The sequence below is a fragment of the Pan paniscus genome, chromosome 1 (genome assembly GCF_029289425.2).
Source record: "Pan paniscus chromosome 1, NHGRI_mPanPan1-v2.0_pri, whole genome shotgun sequence".
Classification (NCBI taxonomy): domain Eukaryota; kingdom Metazoa; phylum Chordata; class Mammalia; order Primates; family Hominidae; genus Pan; species Pan paniscus.
In genome coordinates, this window is record NC_073249.2 from 80,138,532 (window position 1) to 80,162,891 (window position 24,360).

At 41.1% G+C, this 24,360-nt stretch overlaps 1 protein-coding gene across 1 annotated transcript in view; it reads left to right on the top strand.

The window, feature by feature from the left end:
* Positions 1-521: 521 nt before the first annotated feature.
* The window catches only part of SELP (selectin P), a 40,916-nt gene continuing 17,077 nt past the window's right edge, over positions 522-24,360 (top strand). The window contains exons 1-9 of the mRNA XM_003824626.4: positions 522-654; positions 11,580-11,670; positions 13,384-13,770; positions 17,110-17,217; positions 17,691-17,876; positions 18,403-18,588; positions 19,130-19,315; positions 21,108-21,293; positions 23,662-23,847. Coding sequence (XP_003824674.3) covers positions 652-654; positions 11,580-11,670; positions 13,384-13,770; positions 17,110-17,217; positions 17,691-17,876; positions 18,403-18,588; positions 19,130-19,315; positions 21,108-21,293; positions 23,662-23,847 — 1,519 coding nt within the window. The 5' untranslated portion in view covers positions 522-651. The remainder of the gene's footprint in view (positions 655-11,579; positions 11,671-13,383; positions 13,771-17,109; positions 17,218-17,690; positions 17,877-18,402; positions 18,589-19,129; positions 19,316-21,107; positions 21,294-23,661; positions 23,848-24,360) is intronic.

Sequence of the window (24,360 nt, forward strand, 5' to 3'; positions counted from 1 at the left end):
GGAAAATAAAAAGGTATCTATTTGTATACCTTTTTATTTCTGATATAAGAAGCAGAATTCCTTTCACATGACCTATGTCTATTTAATACGTCATTTTGAAACTTACCAATAAACTTTCCCAAGTGCCAGAAAACTGTTAGTGGCTTTTTCCATTTCTCTCTAATTTTTTTTGTGCTACTATTTTTGCTCCTTTCCCTCAGAAGGCTGCTGGAATAGTAAACATTCACTGACATGTCATAATAACTGGAAAATGGGCACTGGAAAATCACATTGTAATTAATTCAAAGCATGTTTTCCAGATGTACTACTTTAAATTGGAGCTTATATCATAATCCAAGGAAACCTTTGTGTGTGTACTGTTCCCACATTGCTCAGCCTGGGATATCCAGGAGTGATTCACCTTGCACCTGCCTCCAGACCATCTTCCATGGAAGGGGGTGACCCCTTGCCTCTTGGCAACCACTATTTCTAAGCTGCCAACATTACTCTTGCATTATCAACATTCTAACTTCATGGGAAGGGCTGTGGTGAGTTTCTGGAATGTGAATAGGAAGTTGTTTTTCTAAACAGCCTGACACTGAGGGGAGGCAGTGAGACTGTAAGAAGTCTGGGTTGGGCAGAAGGCAGAAAACCAGCAGAGTCGCAGAGGAGATGGTGAGTTTATTTTTTTTCTGCATGGGAAGTGGTTGAAGTGAGTTGGAGTGGTATGGGGTAAAGTCAGGCAGGTAAAGTTTCAGAAAGTGAGGAACAGCGATAGCCATGGAGTTTTATGTTGAATTGCCTATTAGATTTTGTGAGTACTTTTAAACTTGCTGTCCACTTTGACCCTCCCAACACCCTTGTGAGTTGAGGTTGCTATTTCTATTTTACAAATAAAGCCATCGTGGTTTACAGAGGCTGTGTTTTATCTAAGCTGCACTGTTAGGCTACATGATGTTGGGATCTGGGGCCTGTCCTCTGGCTCCGCAGCTGCTGTTCCTCCTACTAGAATTTATAGGGGCTCTCTGAGAATAGATCATGGTAAACCTGTCACCCCATTTTCCAAGATTGTACTTCTCTCTGGGATAAATGATGGAATAAATGGAAGACTGGGTAGGTGCCCTGGGACAAGCTTACAATTGAATAGTTTCTCATCCCCATCCCTCCCATTTCTTTCTGTGAGCCTATGAATCTTCTGGGACTGATCTGGAATATCCACATAGTTTCCTTTTCTGCCCTAAGACTCAATCTTGTTAATGACTCAGTTTCTTCTTCTATAAAATGGATATAGTAATAATACTCTGTAGTTTCATCATGAGGATTAAATAAGATTTTGCTGAAAAGCATCCAGATCTGAGCCTGACACATAGTAAGTGATTAGTAAATGTTAGCCATTATTGTTACAATAAAAAGAAAATTCTTAGGAATAGTGGGGTTTAGGATTCAGGGAAGATCCAAGGATAGCTAGGCATTTTGAACTCAGCAATGTTATATGCTCATGGATAAGATGCACGTGGTTAGGCTACTTCTAATTCAGGGAAGATCCAAGTATAGCTAGGCATTTTGAACTCAGCAATGTTATATGCACCTAGATAAAATGCACATGGTTACACTACTTCCAATTTTCCCCAAACTTTCCAAGAGTATCCCACATAGTCCCAGGGTCCGAAATCCTGCAGTCTGTGGCTATGGAGGAACCAGGCAGGTCTCTGTTTTTGAGCACCTTTCTGTGGGACTCCAGAAAAAAGTACCGCATACACCTGATTCATGCTGCTTCTTTGCTTTACTATAGCACACTTTTCAAGTACTTATAATGTGGGTTTCTGTGTTGGGGAAAACAGGAATAAGAGTATGATAAAGCGAAGAGGAAGGAGTTTGAGCCTGTCTTAAGTTTGAACCACAATGACCTAAGGATATGAATTACTTTTGTCCTATCTTTTTGCATGTCACATTTCTGAATTGGTTAACTTAAATGAGCAGTTATTCCTCTCTTCCTTCTGCTCTCCTTGGCATCCTCCTCTATTTCAAAGGTATGAACTTATTGGATCATAGAGTTCTTTGAGATTTTGATGAAAGTTACAACTTGTCTTTCCCAGATGAAAGCAAAAACATCGACATAAACACCAACCTTTAGAGACAACCACAGGAGGTTCCCAGACCTCCATGTGGATCCCAGGGTAAGAACCCTTCTTGATTGCCTCCTGGGCTTCATGTTCAGAAGCCTCTCTCTTGGTACCCTGAAATCAGGCTTGAGCTCTACAATGAAGTGCTAAGGCCCCAGCTCTGGAATGGTTTTTAGTATTTCAAAGACAAGACCTCTTCCTTTTCCTCTGAGCACATTTGGCCCCAAAGATTCAGAAACCTCAAACTGCATGTGTAAATTTTGCTTCAAGTTCAGAGAGTGGCTTTAATTAACTTTTAGGACCTGAGAAAATGAGGATAAGGTTTTTCTGGTGGGGTATTTTCAATCAGATAGATCTCAGAGGAGTAGCTCTTGATTGGGAACTTATAGTTAAATTGCACTGATGTTTGTCAAAGTTTTAGCGGGCTATGGCCGGGCTCAGTGGCTCATGCCTGTAATCCCAGCACTTTGGGAGGCCGGGGCGCATAGATCACTTGAAGTCGAGAGTTCAAGAGCAGCCTGGCCAACATGGTGAAACACCATATTTACTAAACTTACAAAAACTGGCTGGGCATGTTGGCATGTGCCTGTAATCCCAGCTACTCAGGAGGCTGAGGCAGGACAATCTCTTGAACCCAGGAGGTGGAGGTGGCAGTGAGTTCAGATCACACCACTGAACTCCAGCCTGGGTGACAGAGCAAGACTTGTCTCAAAAACAAAACAAAAAAAAAAGTTTTAGTGGGCTAAGGAGCAGGTCTGGATTTTCGTCCATTTATACCTTTTAACCACCTTATGTGGCTTCCAGTCCTTACTCTTCTTTTCATTACCTGTTTTTCAAAATGCAACTAAAATAGTTCAGACTCTCCTGGGCTAGCCACCAGCTCTTAGAATGTGCATCTTCAGAGATCTTTAAGTAGAAGCTTATTAATCAAATCCTCAAAAATCAAAATGACTTACTACATAAAAAACTGTGTTTAGAAAAAACCCTGGACCTAAACCTAGAGAGTAGGCACACAGTGGTTTTATAAATGACATTCATTATATTGTCTTCAAGGTGTCTAATCTTTTTGATTAAAAAGTAAATCAGAAACTTCATGAAGTCAAATACAGAGCAAATCCTCACTATTTGTAGAGATATAACTCATCTCTGATCCAATAGACTTTTTAAAAAATTTTAAGTGTCGTACTTTATTTTTAATGCTAATATTTTACTCAAAATAATGGCAATTGGTAGTCTAAATTAAATATATGCTTGGATTCTAAGTGTTGATGTCCTGGGTCCCTTCTTGTCTATATTCATAATTTGCTCTTTGGCTTAGAGACAACCTCTTTTCTCACTGTATTTCTTTTTCCACCCCTAAGCTGGGCTACTAATATCTGTGCCACACCACTACCACCACCACCGTCCAGAAACATAAGGGAACTAATGTATTAGCTGTAATAGCTTGTAACATCTGGGCTTTGCTACCAACAAGTTGTATAGTTCTGCATCCTCAACAACTCTCATATTCACCTCCCCTATTTGCATTCCCATTGATGCCAGACCAAACCAGTCCCTCTTTAACTCTCACTGGGACCATTGCAATAGCCTCTTCTTTTGCAGTGCAATCTTCCTGATTGTAACTCATTTAAAAAAAAAAAAGTATCGCATTACTCTCACCCCTATAATATCAGCATTTTTGGAGGCCAAAGAAAAAGTATTGCTTGAGCCCAGGGGCTCCAGGCCAGCCTGGGCAATATAGTGAGACCTTATCTCTACAAAAAATTAGCCAGGTGTGGTGATGCATGCCTGTAGTCCCAGTTACTCAGGAGGCTGAGATGGGAAGATCACTTGAGGCCAGGAGGTGGAGGTTTCAGTGAACCCAGATCATGCAACTGCACTTCAGCCTGGGAAATATAGTGAGACCTTATCTCTACAAAAAATTAGCCGGGTGTGGTGATGCATGCCTGTAGTCCCAGTTACTCAGGAGGCTGAGATGGGAAGATCACTTGAGGCCAGGAGGTGGAGGTTTCAGTGAACCCAGATCATGCCACTGCACTTCAGCCTGGGCAACAGAGCAAGACCCTGTCCCCCAGCCCCACAAAAAAATCATACCACCATTAAGTGCATGTGTTCATGATACTTCTCTGTTCAGAAGTGTCCCTTCTGCCAACTGGTATTTGTGACCCACAAGATATGGTCTCAAACTACCTTTTCAATTAACCTCTAGGATCTCCCAATCTTCAGCAGGCTGGAGTGCAGTAGTGCCATCTCAGCTCACTGCAACCTCTGTCTCCTGGGTTCAAGCGATTCTCCTGTCTCAGCCTTCTGAGTAGCTGGGATTACAGGCATGCGCCACCATGCCCAGCTAATTTTTGTATTTTTTAGTGGACTTGGGTTTCGCCATGTTGGCAAGGCTGGTCTTGAACTTCTGACCTCAAGGGATCTGCCTGCCTTGGCCTCATAAAGTGTTGGGATTACAGATGTGAGCCACCATGCCCAGCTTCCGTTGGCTTATCATTGCACTTAGAATAAAATCTCATCCCCTTGTTTTGGATCCCAAAGCCCGATGTGATCTGTCACTACCCCCGGCTCATATTTTTCTCTCCATTGCTCATTCCATTCTGGCCACACTAATGTCTTCATGTTCTTTGAACACACTGCAGTTTGCTTCCACCTTAAGGCCTTTGAAATAGCCTTTGCTTCTTCCTTTAATGCTCTTCTTCCTGCTTCTCACTGGCTGGTTTCTTGCGGTCATTCTTCTCTCCACTTAAACATTATCTCATTAAAGAGGTCTTCCCTGATGTTCCTGACCAACATAGTGACACAGTCATTCTATCACGTAAGTTTCATTTCCTACCTAGCACTTATGGCTATATTCTGTTAATATTTTTCATGTTTACTTGTTTAGTACTGTTGTGTAGTTATTAGTATTTGTTTCATTGTCTTCTCTACCAATAGAATGTGCATTCTATGAGGACTGGAATTATGTCTGTTTTCACCATTTTATTTGTTCACTTAGCTATTATCACTACTGTAAAAGTAATGCATTCAGTTATAATTATTATGTATTTTTCCAACATTTTCTTATTTAGCATATTTTTATCTTACTTTCAGTTATTCCTCTGCCATTATTCATTCATATATTTATCCATAAAATGTTTATTGAGTATTGAGTATGTGCCCTACCATGGCTGGGGATTCAGACCTGAGTAAGTAATAGTCCTTGCCCTTGAGAAGCCTCTGTCAGTAGCTTCCTCAGCTGTATGCTCACATGTTTGTTGCGCATTTAAATTGTGGACCTCCTGCTCAAGAGAATATTCAGAAACGGAGATGCTGATTAGAGGACATTGGAAACAGATGACCATAAGGAGGTCATCTTTACTTCCCAGGAAAGCAGAAGAATGAGAAGAGAATAGGGCCATGGAGGTGGGAACCTAGAGAAACACTTACCTCTGCAAGGGAAGGCAGAGGATTGAGGTAGATTCAGAAGAAGACTCAGAAAAGTTTCTCAAACATTAGAGCAGAAGAACAACAGAAGAGCTAAGGGAAGCATTTTAGGCAAAAGGAAGTAGTGGTATTTACTGCTACAGAAAGGTCAAGGAAGATAAGGGTGGAAAGTCTTCATTTGGTTTGGTAATGAGGATGTCAGCAATGAAGTTTGCAGGGACACTTTGATAGGATGGTGGGGCAGTGGGCTGGAGAGTAAGGGGGAGGCAAGGAAGTTAAGAAAGTTTAGCTATAAGAGGAAGGAGAGAAACAGGCAGATGTGGGCAGGAGGACAAAGGGTCAAGGGAGGGACATTGTTTGATTCTGCCTTTCTAAAAGCACAAAGCTGTGGTCTACAATGTAGACAAAAAGAACAAGATCTCCTTTCTGTGGCACTATTCTTGCCAACTTTGTAAGCCACCTGGAACGTGGCAAGCCATGGGACACCTACTAGCCTCTGGTACCTCCTTCTGTGAAAAGTTAGGTCAAGGTATTTGCTTCTTCCACTTTCTCTCTGCTTTTCTCTTCACCCTGCAATCATTATTAGTTTTTTTGCTTGTTTGTTTGTTTTGTTTTTTGAGAAAGAGTCTCACTCTGTTGCCAAGGCTGGAGTGTCTCGGCTCACTGCCCCCTCTGCCTTCTGGGTTCAAGCGATTCTCCTGCCTCAGCCTCCCAAGTAGCTGGGACTACAGACATGTGCCACTATGCCCGGCTAATTTTTGCATTTTTAGTAGAGACGAGGTTTTACCATGTTGCCAGGCTGTTCTCGAACTCCTGACCTCAAGTGATCTGCCCACCTTGGCCTCCCAAAGTGCTGGGATTAGAGGCATGAGCCACTGCACCAGCCCAGTTCTTTACTAAAGTAAAATTAAAGATAATCATGGTGCTTAATGAAGGCTTACACAGGCACAGGATGTTATTCTAATGACCCAGTCTCTGACTCCTTTCCAGCAACTTCCAGTTGAACCAGCCTTCCAGAGAACATTAAAGACTAGCAGAGCATGGGATGCTTCTAGAGAGGAATTTCCTCTTGTTTTAGTATTTAACTTGCTTAGTAACACAGGACAGAGCAGCATCCTGAAGACTATAATGCAGAGTAGGAGCAGATATGAGAAGGCCTGCCCACCCCAAGCAGGTTTCAGAGGAAAACTGTTACTCAAAGAAGATTTTTAAACATCATCAATTCTCCATACCGCCACACAAAATCCCTATCAGTTGCCTTACAGTTAACACAGAATCTTGAACTTGGGCCCCATTAAACATGGACAGACTTAGTAGGTCATGAACCATCTGAGATTCTCTAAACTACTGCAAGTGTGCATTTGTTTTGAAGAAATCTGACCACCGCTTTTATCAGATTTTCAAAATTCATAAGCCCTGGAAGAATAAGAATAACTGTGTTAACCCTATGCACATTCAGGTGAGCAAGCTTGGGCAAATCATTTACGCTTATTGAGTCTCAGTGGTGGGGAGTGGTGGCTGCCCCATCTTAGGCATCCGAAGTCTGAAAGACTTCCTGCAGAACAGCAGATAAATGCTAAGTTGGCTTGGAAGTGACCTTTATGGTCTCCCACAGCTCTGAAATAACCTGTAAGAGGTGAATCTTGGTATTTGGTGATGCATAGAAACAGAAAAGTATGTCAGATTAAAGCAGGGGATGCACACTGACTTGCATTTTCCTTTCTTAGATGTTGTGCCTTCATCAAAAGCACTGTACCAGTCCTCTAAAACCTTCAAATGTTTAAAACAAGTTGTCTCGCTCTCTCTCACTTTGTTTTATCTTGTGTGGTAGAGAATTTGCTGATGAAATTTTGCTTAAAAAAAAGTTTAAACAAACAAACAACCAGGTTAAAATGGGAAACATCTCTTTTTGGAAATTTTGTTTAAACCAAATCTTATTTAAAAGTTTAAACAAACAAGTCAAAACAGGAAACAGTGGGTAGGGTTGGCCACTGTGATGGGAGACTGGGAGCCTCACCGACTCCTTCGCCCTACACACTCTTGTGAGCTGGCCCCAAAGCCAGGGAAATCCCTAGAAATACTCTGTTCAGGGAGAAAACCACTTCCACAGGAAGAGTACCACTAAATTTAAAATCGTTGCACTCCTTCTGCAATCTGTCTGAGTAGAGGCAAAGCCCAGGTTCGAAGGCAAGCACTCAGGTCCCCTTCATGAAGGCTGCCGAGTTGCGTTCTTCAGCAGCAATATGTTTGCTCCTATACCTCCAAAAATATCCTGGAACACTATGTTACCTCTTACACCTTTCTAAGTGGAAAGCTACAATTTTTTATCCCAAATTTTAAAAGCAAAAGAAGATTGGATTTTCCAACGTATTACAAAAATTAGACTGTAAAAATAAAATTGTTACATAATTTCTTAAAGTTTATCCAATGGAATAAAGTACTAGCATGATCTGCAATCCTCATCACTTAAAAGACCACAAGCAGGCTCTTAAGAAATTTTATATTATTCATTTTTCTCTCCTTGAATAGTTATTTCTATCCCACTTCTACAGTATTTAGCCTAAGATTACACATTTTAAGCTTATTTTCTTGATTATTATACTTCTTTGCAAAATAAAAATATAAAATTTCAATTTTCTACAACTGTAAGTCTCTATGTGTTAAAATGTTTTTCTTTTCTATTGAGTTAGCATGACAACTACTTTCAGTACACAATTAAATAAAGTAAATATACTACAAGTTTTGACAAGTGACTTAAACCTTTATATTTAAATTGCTATTAAAGATTCATCTCTAAGACAGGAGGAGCTTTCCCTCATTTGTTCATATATCCATGAATGAATATTACTTATCAACAAAATTAGACAAGTTTGGCATCAATATTATTCCCATATTTCATTTTCAAGGATTTAAACATTGAGAAACTTCATTCATATGAATAAGTAAATGGAATTAGAAGTTTTATTATAGCAATGTCTCAATTCCTTGAAGTCCTTCCAAGTTATATGCCCCAAATTATATAGTGATTTACTATCAAAATTTAGTCAAACTTGACAACTTAATCGGGTGCTCCCTCAAAGCTGATGAAAGGAAATAAATGGAAATCACCGGACTTGAAAAAGGATTTGCTGCAATATCATTTAAAATATTCAAATTCTTAATACCTATACCAATATTTCGAATCATCTCTGGCATACGAATGTATTTATATCCAAGGGCAAAACTCTGGAATAAATAAGAAATTAGTAAAAGGTATAATTTTTCTCTTATAAAGTGGGAGAAAGGTGTATTTTAGGCAGATTGTTTTTAAGAAAGTATATATGTGAAAGTTGAGAATCTGAATACAGATTTAATTAACACTCTCTTTGCTTGTGAACCCCTTGGGAAGTCAGCCTTATCCTGGTTTGAAGAATTCCACTTCAGCATTTGGAATGGTGCATTTTGAAATGTGATAGGAAGAACAGCTTGTGACACAACACAATTCAGAGAAAGCAGTGGGGTTAGGTTTGCATCAAAGGATTATCGGTCACTCTGCATTTTGTGCAAATAAACAGCCGTAAATCATAACGTTATGATACTCTCAGTGTTTAATCATAGGTCCTGCAGAGATCAGCAGCTTATAAGAACACAAAATATGCCTACTTACCAAAGTCAAGATTCAGAAGCTCCCAGATGAAAAGTTCTAGGCTTATGAGATAACTCTACTCTCTGGGACACATTAACTGGTTTGAGTTGAGTTCTCCCTGGTATCTGGTCAGGCTGTAGTCAAAAGTGCATGAACACATGCACACACACGACCCCACACTGTCCCATGCCCCCTACTGGGCGTGACACATACACAACCCCACACTGTCCCATGCACCCTACATAATCCATCACTGGGCGTGACACACACACACACACACACACACACACAACCTCACACTGTCCCATGCACCCTACATCATCCATCACTGGGTGTGACACACACATACACACAATCCCACACTGTCCCATGCACCCTACATCATCCATCACCAGGACATGATACATGAATACACACACAACACCACACAGTCCCATGCACCCTACATCATCCATCACTGGGGTGTGACACAAACACACACACACACAACTCCACACCATCCCATGCACCCTACATCATCCATCACTGGGGCATGACACACAAACACACACACAACCCCACACAGTCCCATGTACCCTACATTTCATCACTGGGGTGTGACACACACACACACACACACACACACACAACTCCACACCATCCCATGCACCCTACATCATCCATCACTGTGGCATGACACACACATACACACAGAACCCCACACTGTCCCATCCACCCTACATTATCCATCACTGTGGCATGACACACACACACACACACACACACACACAGAACCCCACACTGTCCCATGCACCCTACATCATCCATCACTGGGGCATGACACACACATACATACACAACTCCACACAGTCCCATGCAGCCTACATCATCCATCACTGGGGCATGACACACGAACATACACACAACCGCACACCGTCCCATGCACGCTACATCATCCATCACTGGGGCATGACACACGAACACACACATAACCTCGCAGCAAATTGTCACAGACCAAATTGTGGTCTGAGGCAATTTGAGATTTCTTTACAGGAAAGGTTTTAGGTAGCAGTCTGGCTGGGATAGTGACAAAACTGCAAATGCATAGCAAATGCACTGTTTTTATGTTGATAGTAATGTTGAGTGGCTTTAGAGGGGAACTGATGTAGCAGCTAGGCTTGGTCATGTCGCATGCTTTATCATCCAAAACAGCAATGCAGCATGGGATTTAGAAGCCTGGAGGTTAATGAAGGTAAAAAAAAAAAAAAAAAAAAAAAAAAAAAAAAGTACAGTGGAAAGAGCTCTTTCTTGTTTCAAAGTCAAGCTCTGCTACTGTCATTCTGAACGTGTTATTTAGATGCCCCAAGCTTCAGTATTTTCATGTGCAACATGAGGAAGTCGGACAAGATGAGCATCACTAGAACTTAGATGCCCAAAAACATTTTTTGTTTTTTTTTGAGACGGAGTCTCGCACTGTCGCCCCGGATAGAGTGCAGTGGTGTGATCTCCGCTCACTGCAACCTCCGCCTCCCGGGTTCAAGCGATTCTCCTGCCTCGACCTCCCAAGGAGCTGGGATTACAAGCACCCGCCACCACACCTGTCTAATTTTTTTTTAATGTACTTTTAGTAGAGACAGGGTTTCACTATGTTGGCCAGGCTGGTCTTGAGTTCCTGACCTCATGATCCGCCCACCTCCGCCTCCCAAAGTGCTGGGATTACAGGCATGAGCCACTGTGCCTGGCCCCAAAAAATTTTAAAAATATTCATAGATTTGATGAAATCCCAACAGAAGAGAGTTCATGAGAAATAATAGTTGCTATAGATCCAAGGGGAAGAAGTTTACTGCATATATTAAGAAATATTAAATATATACATACATATGTATATTAAACATTGAATAGTATTGTAGATGTGTACAGAAATGAAAAAGCAAGAAGATAAAACAAAGATCCATAGTACAAAATAGATGGCATAGCATAACACAATTAGTTGATGCTCTGCACCTCAAAGTATAGGTTAGACATTATTTGTGTGGGTCAGGAAGTTCTCATGTGACTTTCTATTATTCTTGGGTATGACATACCACTTCTTAAAAAGATTGTTTTATAATAATAATGACAGCCATATTAATGTGTTTAGCTTTCTTCCATACACATTAAAAATGTATCTTAAAATAAAAACATTGGTGGCACAAACTACTCAATAAACATTTGTTGAATGAATGAAGAAATGAACTCTGTCCCCAGCCTTGCTACAGTGTCCATCCAGGGTAGAACTTAGAAGCAGGGCAATGAGAAGCAAGAAGGAAGCAGAGGGCTTGAACCACTCTTCCAATGGAAATTGGCACAATTATACTTCAACATAATGATTGTTAACTAGAATTATTTTTGGCCATGTTGGTGGTGTATGGATACTAAAAGAAAGTTTTCTCTTCTTGTTTCAGGCCAACTGCCAAAAAGCCATCTTGTACCAGAGATTCCAGAGAGTGGTCTTTGGAATTTCCCAACTCCTTTGCTTCAGTGCCCTGATCTCTGGTAAACTTTATGCTAACTTTTCACTTAGCCCTAAGTAATTAGGGTAGAGCCCAGATCTATGTGTGAGAAATTTAAGGATCGTAGCCAGTTGGTTTGAGGCATGGGAAAACTGTCCAAGTCCAGATTGCTGGAAGACAAATGTACCCAACGCCATCATATTGGTAGAAAGGGCATAGGAAAGAACTTAAAATGATATATCCAGGACCAATGTATCCATTAGGCACAGTAGACACAGACCCACAAAATTTTTAAAGACCCACACACGTCTGAATTTCTTTTATAATTATTTTCTTTGAAGTCAAAGAAAATGTTTTAATATATAGTGATATATTCATCTTTGTACCAGTGCAGTTGCAAAATAGAATTTTTAATATGTTAGCATGGAGGAAGAAGCCTACGTAGGCAAAGTTGCCTGAAGTCTATGAAAGTCATAATGCAGCCCTGGCTATATCAGAATAAAGTCTTTAAGGCAAAACAATGCCCTGGAAATGTCAGCAAGGGAGGTACAAGCATGACTAACCCTCATGCAGGCAGCAGAGGAGAGGGTTGGATAGAAACAAGCCTTTAAATAAACAGGAAAGAAAACCATTTCCAGGCCTGATTGCTTGCTTTGTACACCTCTTCATGTGGGAATTGGCCTCTCCTGCCCCGGGTGGACTCCCACAGACTATGATAAGAGTGCTGTAGTACCTTTATACTTTTGAAACGCACATTCTTTATTTCATTTGGTATCAAAAACACTTGTGAAAAAGGGCTGTTCTGAGCCCTATCTTAATAAGGGAGTATTCAGACATGGAAGAAGTAGAGTAGTTAATGAAAGAGAAACAGCCAAGAAGAATGGAAAGACCATAAGATTGCAGATCAGGATATCTGATTTCCCACCCGGGCTCTGCCACAAACCTACTGTGTTTCACTCATTCAACAAGTATTTATTGAAGGCCTATTAAGTGCTAAACTCTAGGCTCAGTGCTAAGGATCCAAAGCTAAAAAGAAAACACGGTCGGAGATTTACAACCTGGCAGATGTAGACTGTATCATAGAAACAGACATTACCGTACATGGCAATGAGCACAATGGAGGCAGGGATGAGGTGCTGTGGGAGCCTGGAGGAAGGAACACAGAGTCCACCTGGGAAAGCCATGGAGAATAGGTGGAGTAAAGTTTATCAGACATAAGAAGAGAGGACAGCCAGGATTGTGGTGAGAGCATGTGCAAATTCAAGGAAGTAGGAATTCTGTTTTGCTGAGAAAGTACATACAGTGGGCAATGAGGCTGGACCAACTGGTAGGCTCCAGGTCATAAAGCATGTTATTTTCCATGTGAAGAGTTAGAGCCTGCCCTTAAGACATTTTATATGTCATTTAATCTGAGCTTGGGCAAATTACTTATGTCTCCTTCTTTTATAAAAGGACAGGAGTAAATTAGATAACTTCCAGGGTCCCTCCTAACTTTGATATCTTATGATTCCAAACCTTTAACATCAAGGATCCTCAGAAGATGACATTTTCCTATTCTGACATCATTCACACTTTTAAGTGAAAGGTGGAAACCACTCTTTTTCCTTCAAACAACTACATTAGACATAAACTAGTCATTGTTTTGTGTATTAATGTTCTGGTCGGAAATTCATCTGAGTATGCAGAAGCATACTTGGGATCACGGCCTCCTTTTGGTGAGGGGTACTAACCTGGCACTCACTCTCCTTTACTCTAGAACTAACAAACCAGAAAGAAGTGGCAGCATGGACTTATCATTACAGCACAAAAGCATACTCATGGAATATTTCCCGTAAATACTGCCAGAATCGCTACACAGACTTAGTGGCCATCCAGAATAAAAATGAAATTGATTACCTCAATAAGGTCCTACCCTACTACAGCTCCTACTACTGGATTGGGATCCGAAAGAACAATAAGACATGGACATGGGTGGGAACAAAAAAGGCTCTCACCAACGAGGCTGAGAACTGGGCTGATAATGAACCTAACAACAAAAGGAACAACGAGGACTGCGTGGAGATCTACATCAAGAGTCCGTCAGCCCCTGGCAAGTGGAATGATGAGCACTGCTTGAAGAAAAAGCACGCATTGTGTTACACAGGTAGGGCCTTCTCTACTTTGAAACTTTCCTGTTAAAAAAAAAAAAACTCTGCCTTCTCTGGTTGGCCAACATAACCACCGAGTCAACACAAAGATACAAAGGCAGGACATGAAATCAAGGGGTAAATTGTTAGTCAATCAGTATTATTGAGCACCTTGAAGAATATAAGATCAGAATTAGAGAAAACTAGCTGCTTAAAACTAGAGGGAAATTTTAATATCATCCAGCTCACCTGTCTCATCTTATAACTGATGAAAAGGACACTCACGAAGTTTTAGTTTCTCAAGGCCGTGGAGCAGGACAGAAGCAAAGTGAGGACCAGAAACCAGTCTCCCAAATTTTAGGTGTAGAGCTTTTGTTCACCCCTGTGTCTTGTATAACAGAGAGTGTAAATTGGAAGGAAATTTAGCCCTGCCCCTAGGTGACACAGCTGTAACTAATAGCTACTGAATGTCAGTATGCTCTAGGCATTGTGTTATTAGTTTATTTAGTTCATGTGTCATTTGCTCATTTAATATTAGTCAAATTTAGTCCTCATGACAACTCCATCAGTCAGGTTTTTCTATTACTCTTACTTTGCTGATGAGGGAAAGGCTCAGAGCTATTAAGTAATCTGCCCAGGGTTCTAAGCTAGTTGATGGTGGAGCCAGTTTCACACTCATGTTGATTCCAAAGTTGGTGTTTTTTAGCCATGTAAACTACCACATTCTTTGCTCTACATTTTTATGAGACAATTTGAGAATATAACCAAGGATTGTAAATGCTTTATAGTTTCTCTTCAACAAAAACATATCTTTAGATCCATTGAACTTTGGTGGGAGGGTAGTGGTGGGGAGTGGGCAGGAAAGGAAAGAAGTAATTGAAGGTGAAATACTTCGAGTGTATTTTAATTCTCAACTTTACCAGTGCCAGAGTAAGCAGACATTCCTGAAAGCTTGGTCTTCCTCTAGTCACGAGCCTAGTGTCAGAGCTGATTCCTTCTTTCTGATGTTGCTTCCCTGTCCAGAGGGGCCGGTTCTGTCCTTTGTAGCACACGAACACTGTGCCTAAGGATGGTATGGACTGCCCCGAGCAGGAAGGTTCTAAGTACTCTGAAGCTTCTTTGATAAATCATCTGCCATACATATTCTGAATTCTTTAGATTTTAAACACCTCTCCCTCAGAAGCCCTCAACAATACATGTATGGAACAGAATACACAGAATAAAGCAAGCCTTCTACATTGTCCCTCTTCTCCCCAAGCCTCCTAGCTGAGGCAAAACATATCCATGAATGCATTATCATATAATCAGATCTACTTTATAAATAATGCATTTATATATAAATAAATTGATTAATGAGCATATATTCATGGATCAGGATGGACATTACCAGGATATTAGCTCATCCTACTGCTCTCCCAGTCAGCTCTCTACCCCTTTCTGGGCTATGCCTCCCTAGAATTATCTCTTATCAGATAACCTTGACTGCCACTAGCTGTTTCAATATGCCACTACTTCCCCTTCACACCGAACCTTCAAAATCCATTTCTGCAAGACAGTCTTCCTCAATAAAGCTTGCCAAAAAAATTGCAAGATAGAAAAAAGATAAAAAATTACTGGCATAAATGATGACACTCCTCTAACCCACAACAGTGGTAGAGACATCACTAATTAATACAACTTTACCTGAACACAGATGGGTTTTATCTCCACCAACACAGTACTCTAAGCAGCCACTACCATTGATTGTCGTTTTGCCATCTAAGATGTAAAGGATGTAGAGAAGCATCAATTATCCATGGGAGACGAGAAATAGATATATTTACTGTAATATAAAATTAAGTTTGATTTTTGGAATAATTCTCCACATGTCAGGAATTATTAGACCTCAGAGCAGGCTATCGAAAAAAGATTTATTCATTGAATCATCATGAATAAATAATCTTCTCCCTGGAGATCCAAAGGAATAGACAAATTGCTAACCTATCTATTCAGGAATCCCTGAAATGGGATAGAATACAGAACATTGTCTCTTTTTTTTCCCCTAGAGTTCTGAGATCCCAAGGAAGCTATAATTGGGGAAACATTTGTATGTTTCCCTCCAAGAACATAGGGCAGGCAGGGGTTGCTACTGTAAGGCATTAAGACATTGGTGGGGTTAAGGTCAGGGAGCGAAGTGAATAGGATGTGGACCAAACCTGTATCCATTTAGCTGCTATTGCCTCCTACATCTTCTCTTTATTTGAACCCTTCCCGGTGTCTCAGTGCAGCTTCACCAAATTCACTGGCTGCCATAGGAACTTCTTCCTATAGAACCTTGCATGGTTTATAGAATTTTAATATCTCAGAATTGAGAGGAAAGATAGAGATCATGTAGCACAGCATATCCACATATGACATATGGATATCATTTTGTAATATACTTCCAAGTGAACCAGCATGTGGACAGGGCTTAAGACAGAGGAAATAACCACCAGAAAACAGTTCAGCCACAGAACTTGCCCCCAACTATGACCTCATTAATAAAAACATCTCAGTGCTTTGAAAGTATCAATTCTAATACTAATTCTCTTCAAGTGCATATACCCTCAAATACTTTCTTGCAGGAAAGAAACCATGGCCCTTCTCTATTCTGTCACCTGAGTGGCACTGTCTTGGTGAGGAGGACATGGCAGGTCAGCCATAGTCAGTACTATCTTGGCCTGCTGTATTCAGACTCATGAAACATCACCTCATAAGATTGTTTGTCCTTTACCATGAGTAGGTCTTAAACATCTCATTTGGCTCCTCTGTTTCTCCACTGTAGGATTCTGGACATAGATTTGAAGCAAATGAAAGGTGAAAGGGTTTGGGCTCTAACACTGTGCAAGCTGAGCTCAGAGAAGTAACTTGCCTAAGGTCACATAGCAAGTAGGCAGCAGAGCCAAGATTCATATCACACTTGTGTGATCCCACGCCCCACATCTGGTGCCTAACCTCAACGCAGTAATACGTGACATTGGGCTTCCATAATAAAACAACGCTTGGTTTGAAAACCACAACCCATTTTGTACCACATAGGGTTTCTCTGTCCACACATCTGTCAGTGGCTCCATTTGTCCCTCTGTGTCCACACAAAACAATACCCTCCTTAGGGAACACTAAATGCAGTATGAAATGGGAGCCATGCAATACTCCAGCAGGCCCCTACAATGCTTTTCACAAGGAACAGGTTGGCTCTCTAGAAGATACTGTGGTTCCCTCTTGTCTGGCTAGCTCAGTCCTATCTGAGAGGGGATGAGTCTGTGGTCAAAATGAGAATTCAGCCTTTCCTCACATCTGTGAATGTCCATGACTCTGACCTTTCCATATCTATGCAGCCTCCTGCCAGGACACGTCCTGCAGCAAACAAGGAGAGTGCCTCGAGACCATCGGGAACTACACCTGTTCCTGTTACCCTGGATTCTATGGGCCAGAATGTGAATACGGTGAGGCTTCTTTTTTGTTGATATTATTTTGGTTTTATGCTAGAGATGATGCCAAGAAGTAAATAAATCATGCTGAAGTCTCTCCAGTGAGAATAGGATGGTACCAGCCCCCCTCTATCATCTGTCTCCTCCACTCAGTGTCCCTAGACACACACTCTAGGTAAAAACATTTTATTCTTGGGAGAAAACATTGACTCATAAATTTCAAAAAAGAAAAGGGAAAGGGAAAGGAAGCAAAACCAACAGAACACTTTCAGGCTAATTTTACTTGTTTGAAGTAAAAACTTGTGAAAGAATGACTATTTCCTAAGATGCAGCCAATACAAAGAGACCAAATAGAGATGGATAGCTTGGGTTAGAAGTTTAGAAAATTAGAGTTAAGAGGGTTACACAAATAGTTACAGCTTTCAGCAAATCTGACATTGCTGTTAATTCTACATGGAAAATAAAAATAACTATTTTGTCTCCTGCAGTGAGAGAGTGTGGAGAACTTGAGCTCCCTCAACACGTGCTCATGAACTGCAGCCACCCTCTGGGAAACTTCTCTTTTAACTCGCAGTGCAGCTTCCACTGCACTGACGGGTACCAAGTAAATGGGCCCAGCAAGCTGGAATGCTTGGCTTCTGGAATCTGGACAAATAAGCCTCCACAGTGTTTAGGTATGTAGACCTTATTCTTTTCATCCTCACTGACATAGAATTTTTGGGGAGAAGAGGACACAATGAGCTTTCTCCATTAAAAAATGTGAGAAATAATGACCATCTACGTTAGATGGAAAATTCTGGTTATCACTGTTAACTGTCAACCAGAGTAACATTAATTTCAATTTTCATGGTATTTTTTTATGGGTAGAGTGACTTAGTCAGTTTAATTGTTGATTCGCGCGCAAAAACATTACAAAGGGACCCCCCTTTCCCTTTGTTAATTGTAAAGTAAACAGAGTACAATGATGAGGACTTAGGGGTTAAGAATTATTAATTTGATAATTTTACCTAACTTCTCTACATGAAAAACAAGGGTGTTTGATCTTTCCAAACAGCTATTGAAAACACCATTTAACCATTCTAGTGCATCACCCTGCCTGCCACTTTGGGAAGGTGTGACTGCTGCAGAATTTGAAGGCTTCCAAGGTGATGGACAAAATTTGTCCAAGGACTCACACTATTATTCTGTGGTTGGTTTTAGCTGCCCAGTGCCCACCCCTGAAGATTCCTGAACGAGGAAACATGACCTGCCTTCATTCTGCAAAAGCATTCCAGCATCAGTCTAGCTGCAGCTTCAGTTGTGAAGAGGGATTTGCATTAGTTGGACCGGAAGTGGTGCAATGCACAGCCTCGGGGGTATGGACAGCCCCAGCCCCAGTGTGTAAAGGTGAGTTTCAGGTAGTTGGGATGTATAATGTCCATTGCACCCAATCCTTACTTAGTGCATACATGAAATTGATCAGCTTATGGAGAAGCTGGCCTGAATTGCCAAAATTTAATTCTCTTCCTACCTGCCATTCAGCTAGATTGGGTTCATCTGAGATGAGAAAGGAAAAAAATTCCTTTCTTTCCCCAAACACAAACGCAGGCAGTTTCAGAATGGCCTCATTCATAATTTCCACATAAGATTAGAAAGGGTTGCCTCTACATCTATAAGTGGACACTAGAAGACCTACTGAGACAGGTTTATAGAAGTATAGGGAATAGAGGACATTAAGAATACAGCTTGGAGGAATCTTTGTTTTTAACAGACTCAGATCACCCTGGGAACTGGTAATCCAAGTCTGGACAAACATCATTAGGGTCTCTTGACCTTTACATCTTGCTAGCTCCACCTGCATTTCAGAGGTGGTTCCACCATTGCTCTCTATCTGTGGCTTTTCTCCTTTCTCAGTATCTTTCTCTTTATCCTTGGTTATTCTCTCCAGCTGTGCAGTGTCAGAACCTGGAAGCCCCCAACGAAGGAACCATGGACTGTGTTCATCCGCTCACTGCTTTTGCCTATGGCTCCAGCTGTAAATTTGAGTGCCAGCCCGGCTACAGAGTGAGGGGCTTGGACATGCTCCGCTGCATTGACTCTGGACACTGGTCTGCACCCTTGCCAACCTGTGAGGGTAGGATTTTTCGTTAGCAACCTCCATTCTGTCCAAGAAGGAATCATGGCATGGTAGAGAGGCCAAGGGCTCTCAGTGTCGGGGTGATCTCTTCTAAGTTCTTGCACTAGAGCAAGCTCTTCAACCTCCAGGAACCATGGTTTTCTCATCTGTGAAATGGAGCTAAGAATTGCAAGGTGCTTGTGAGGATTAAGTACATAAAAAGTATACAATTAAATAGCATGTATAAAGTACCTAGCATAGAGCTTCTGCTCTACTGACATATCCGAGGTATAGGACCATGTCCTATACTTGAGAGGGAGTTGGGAGCAGCGGCTAAGGTGGCTAAAGAGAGTGGTTCACCATGTAGTCTTTGAGGGTAGCCTTTGACAAAGAAGCAAAGGAAGGAACACTGCATCGAAAAAGTGTGTGATGCAATCCCAGGCAATTACATAATTCCACCAAAATGAATTCTCTGCAATTGCCTCACACCCTCAGTTTATAAGGCGGACAGTGGTAATGGGAGAATAGGAAATTTACGATGGATTAGTGAATTCCCAGACCTGGATGACAAGCCCAACCCTGCTACTATCTAGCTATGAGACTTTAGAGAAGTCACTTAACACTTCTGAACCTCACTTTTCTTGCCTAAAACATAAGAGAGAAGAGAGAAACACTAGAGGATTTTGGTGTTTTTGTTTGTTTGTTTTTGTTTGTTTGTTTTGAGACAGAGTCTCACTCTGTCGCCCAGGCTGAAGTGCAGTGGCACGATCTCAGCTCACTGCAACCTCTGCCTCCCAGGTTCAAACGATTCTCCTGCCTCAGCCTCCCGAATAGCTAGGATTACAGGCAACTTTTTGTATTTTTAGTAGAGACTAGGGTTTCACCATTTTGGCCAGGCTGGTCTCAAACTCCTGACCTCAAGTGATTCACTCACATCAGCCTCTCAAAATGCTGGGATTATAGGTGTGAGCCATTGTGCCCAGCCGGATTTTTGGTTCTTAAATGCTCTGAGTCTGTAAAAACCAGAGGTCAAAGCCCAGAGCAAAGAGGTAGTCTTTACACTTTGAAAAGTTTCAGAAATAGCCTGGAAATAAAATGCTTTATCAAGGAAGAGCATGAGGAAACCAATCTTTATCAGAACTGAGGTCACTCAGGGCTTAATTGTGCTCAGGAATTCACTTTGGCTGCACTCGCTTGGCAACTGAAGTCTGATTAGGATGACATCCTGTGTTCTAGAGACAAAGCCCAGTCAGGATCATTTTACAGGACTAGGTAACAGTGTCAATAATAAGCTATGCTAGTCCAGCTTTTTTTTTTTTCCCTATAAGTCCAGCATTTTCCTGTATGTACTCTTTTCAGATTCAATTTCACAGATAATGTCAATATTTAATGAGCACTTTGAACGTACAAAACACTCTGCTCAGCTCCAGAATAAAACTATGAATGACTGAGCCCAACTTCGAGGAGACCATGGTATAATGGGGAAGAATGACAATCATGTATGAACAGCACAAGAACAGAGGCTGTGGGAGCACATTGCAGGGGCTTCTACCCTTAGTTAAGGTGGGAAGGGAGGGCTTCCTAAGGAAAGGGAAGTCTAAGCTGAGACCTGAAGGGCAGGTGAGAGTGAGTCAGGCCAAGAGGGGCATGGGAAGGTGTTCCAGGCAGTCTCTCTTTTGGAAAATGGAGGTTTTAGGGTTCTGAACACACTGAAAATGTGGACAGGAAAGATATACCATCCAGGAATTTTTTCTGAGCAAGAACCCGGCCCTTCCATTACCCGGCTTTAGAAGATACCTTTTCCACTTAGCTATTTCGTGTGAGCCGCTGGAGAGTCCTGTCCACGGAAGCATGGATTGCTCTCCATCCTTGAGAGCGTTTCAGTATGACACCAACTGTAGCTTCCGCTGTGCTGAAGGTTTCATGCTGAGAGGAGCCGATATAGTTCGGTGTGATAACTTGGGACAGTGGACAGCGCCAGCCCCAGTCTGTCAAGGTACTGTAACAGTGGTAATGTTTTTCTGTGTGTCTCAGCTCATTAGAGGCATCAGCATCTGCACTGAGCATTGGCATGCCTTTCTTTATCAGATATTCACTGAGAACCTACTATGTGCCATGTCCTTTGTGCTTGGGACCAGTGATGAGATGAAATGGTGCGCGAAGCCAGTCTTAGGCACATGTCCACTATAGTATAGTCAAGGTGAGGTTTGCACTGATTGACACATATAGGGTGCATTGGAATGAAGAAGATGGGGCTTGGGGGAATAAATCATGCATGAGGAATAGCATGGGATGGGGAAGGGTAATGGACAAGGTGTTTAGTTCAGTCCTGTCACTTCCTGTCCTTAAGCTAGTGGTTTAGACTCTCTGAGGCTCAGTATCTTCTGTAAAATGGGGCTACTATTATCAGCCTTACCTACCTGCCTCACTAGTAGTTGTGAATTAATGTGTGTAAACGCAACTTTAAAACTCTTATAGGATTTATAGGGAAAATGATGATGATGATATGTTACCTTATAAATCACATGTCTGTGGTCTGATTTGACAAAATGATCCTCTTTCAATATGTTAGGTTTCTAATCTTTTGCTCTTATACTAAGGCACTCATGGGGGGCGGGTGTGGTGGTTCACAAGGATTATTATTTTTTTTACGAGGAGTACCTCACACTAAAGTCATGTTCCAGAAGTGTAATATTGACATTTTGTGTTTTCATTTACGGAGACCTCTGAGCAATCTATGTGACTCCCCTGGGTTCCTAAGTATACCTTGATTTTAAAATGAGGCAGTGGTTTGAAAGCAGGTCTTGAAGAGATATTTGTGCACCCATGTTCATAGCACTATTAATCACAACAGTTAAAATGTGGAAGCAACCCAAACACCCATCAATGGTTGAAAGGATAAGTAAAAAGTATTACACATACTTACAGTGGAATATTATTCAACCTTAAAGAGGAAGTAAATTCTGACCTCTGCTACAAACATGAATGAACCTTGAAGACATTATGCTAAGTGAAATAAGCCACTATGAAAGGACAAATACTGTATGATTCCACTCATATGAGGAACTTAGAGTAGTCAAAGTCATAGAGACAGAAAGTAGAATGGAGGTTGCCAAGGGCTCGGTGGGAGAGGGAAATAGGGAGTTATGGTTTAATGGATACGGAGTTTCAGTTTGAGATGATGAAAAGAGTTTTGGAGATGAATAATGGTGATGGTGGCACAATAATATGAATGTACTTAATACCACTGAACTGTACACTTGATATTGGTGACATGGTAAATGGTAAATTAAATTTCATGCTATGTATATCTCACTATAATAAAAAATTGAACAGCAAAAAAAAAAAAAGAAAAAACAAGAAGGCAATAGAATAGATGGCTGTACACCATGATGCTGACACCTAGTCTGAGTTATGGAATGTATTGTATATGTTATCTGGGAGAAAAAGACACAATGAGCTCTTTGACACACTTAAAAGGGATCATAAGGGATTATTCAAGCCATTGTTGTCTCCAGGAAGGTAAATGTCTAATCAAGAAAAGATAGTTGGATATTCTCTTAAGTATCCAGAGATGTGGTCTCACTAACCCCCTTCATAGGCCTTCTGAATGTTTCCCACTCCTGAACTCAGTGTCTGCATGTGACGCAAAGCCTTAATAATATTATTACTATCTATTACTACCACTGCTACTAATATAGCAGCTAATGTTCATTGAGCACTTTCTATGATCTCAGTCTAACTCTATGAGGTAGTTACAATTATTACTACCATTTTAAAGATGAGAAGAGACAACACATGGAATATGTGTGCTCTCTTCATATATGGTTATTTATTTTACATCTTTGAGATCATGGTGTATATTATAATTTTTATTCTGATTTTTTATTTAACATCATACATTGAGACCTCTCTCCTATCTTTACAAGTTAAAATATATTATTTTTAGTGACCTTTAACATTCTTTTCATGGATCCACCATCATTAATTTCCACCCTCAATTAATGGCATTTGTGTTTGTTTTCAATATTCCGCTCTTACAAATAATGTCTTCACAAAAATCTCTAAATAGATTTTTTGGTATGCATCTTGATTACATACTTAGCATAAATTCTTGGGTCCAAAAGCATGATAACTTAAAAATTATTGATACATGTTGCCAAGATGCTCAACAAAGGTTTAGCATTTCCTAATAAAATCCTTCATGTGCCGTTATAATTAAATGACACTTTTTCTTATCTTCTATGTTAAACGAGCCCAATTCAGGAATCCCTGTTCTTGACACTAGAAAGAGTTAATGGCTCAAAAATCAATGAGTACATGTGTATTACTGTTTCTTTATTCCTTACTTCCTTATCCCTTAGCTTTGCAGTGCCAGGATCTCCCGGTTCCAAATGAGGCCCGGGTGAACTGCTCCCACCCCTTCGGTGCCTTTAGGTACCAGTCAGTCTGCAGCTTCACCTGCAATGAAGGCTTGCTCCTGGTGGGAGCAAGTGTGCTACAGTGCTTGGCTACTGGAAACTGGAATTCTGTTCCTCCAGAATGCCAAGGTAAGAGTGTATTCTTTCTAACATCATGGAAATAAATTGTAGGCAGTATTTTTAAAGGCTGGATTTTAGAGGTGACAACTATGTAAGATCCACCTTGAAATGGACTGGAAAATTCATAAATACTCTCACTCATCCTCTTGTCCTATAACCCAAGGATCCCAAATGCAAATGCCTCCGGGGGATAGGCAGATAACACAAGTGTCAGGATGTCTGGCCATAGACAGTGGGGCATGGCCCTTGCTAACTCCTTATCAGGGTCTTTACCCAGACCTGAAGGCTCCTGCCACAAACCAGGTAAACTCTTCTCACCTGGCCAAAAATGGCATCTGGAAAGAAGACCAGGTGGGAAAAAAATTGCTTCAGAGTGGTTGTCCCAAGGCTGGTCTGGCACTTCTAGGAACCACAGGGTATAATGGTAAAATGGGAGGGGCAGAATTTACAAGTACCCAGTTGCAAACACTCCAAGATCTGTATAAAATTGGAGAAACAGACTTAGAATAAGGTGAAGAGTGA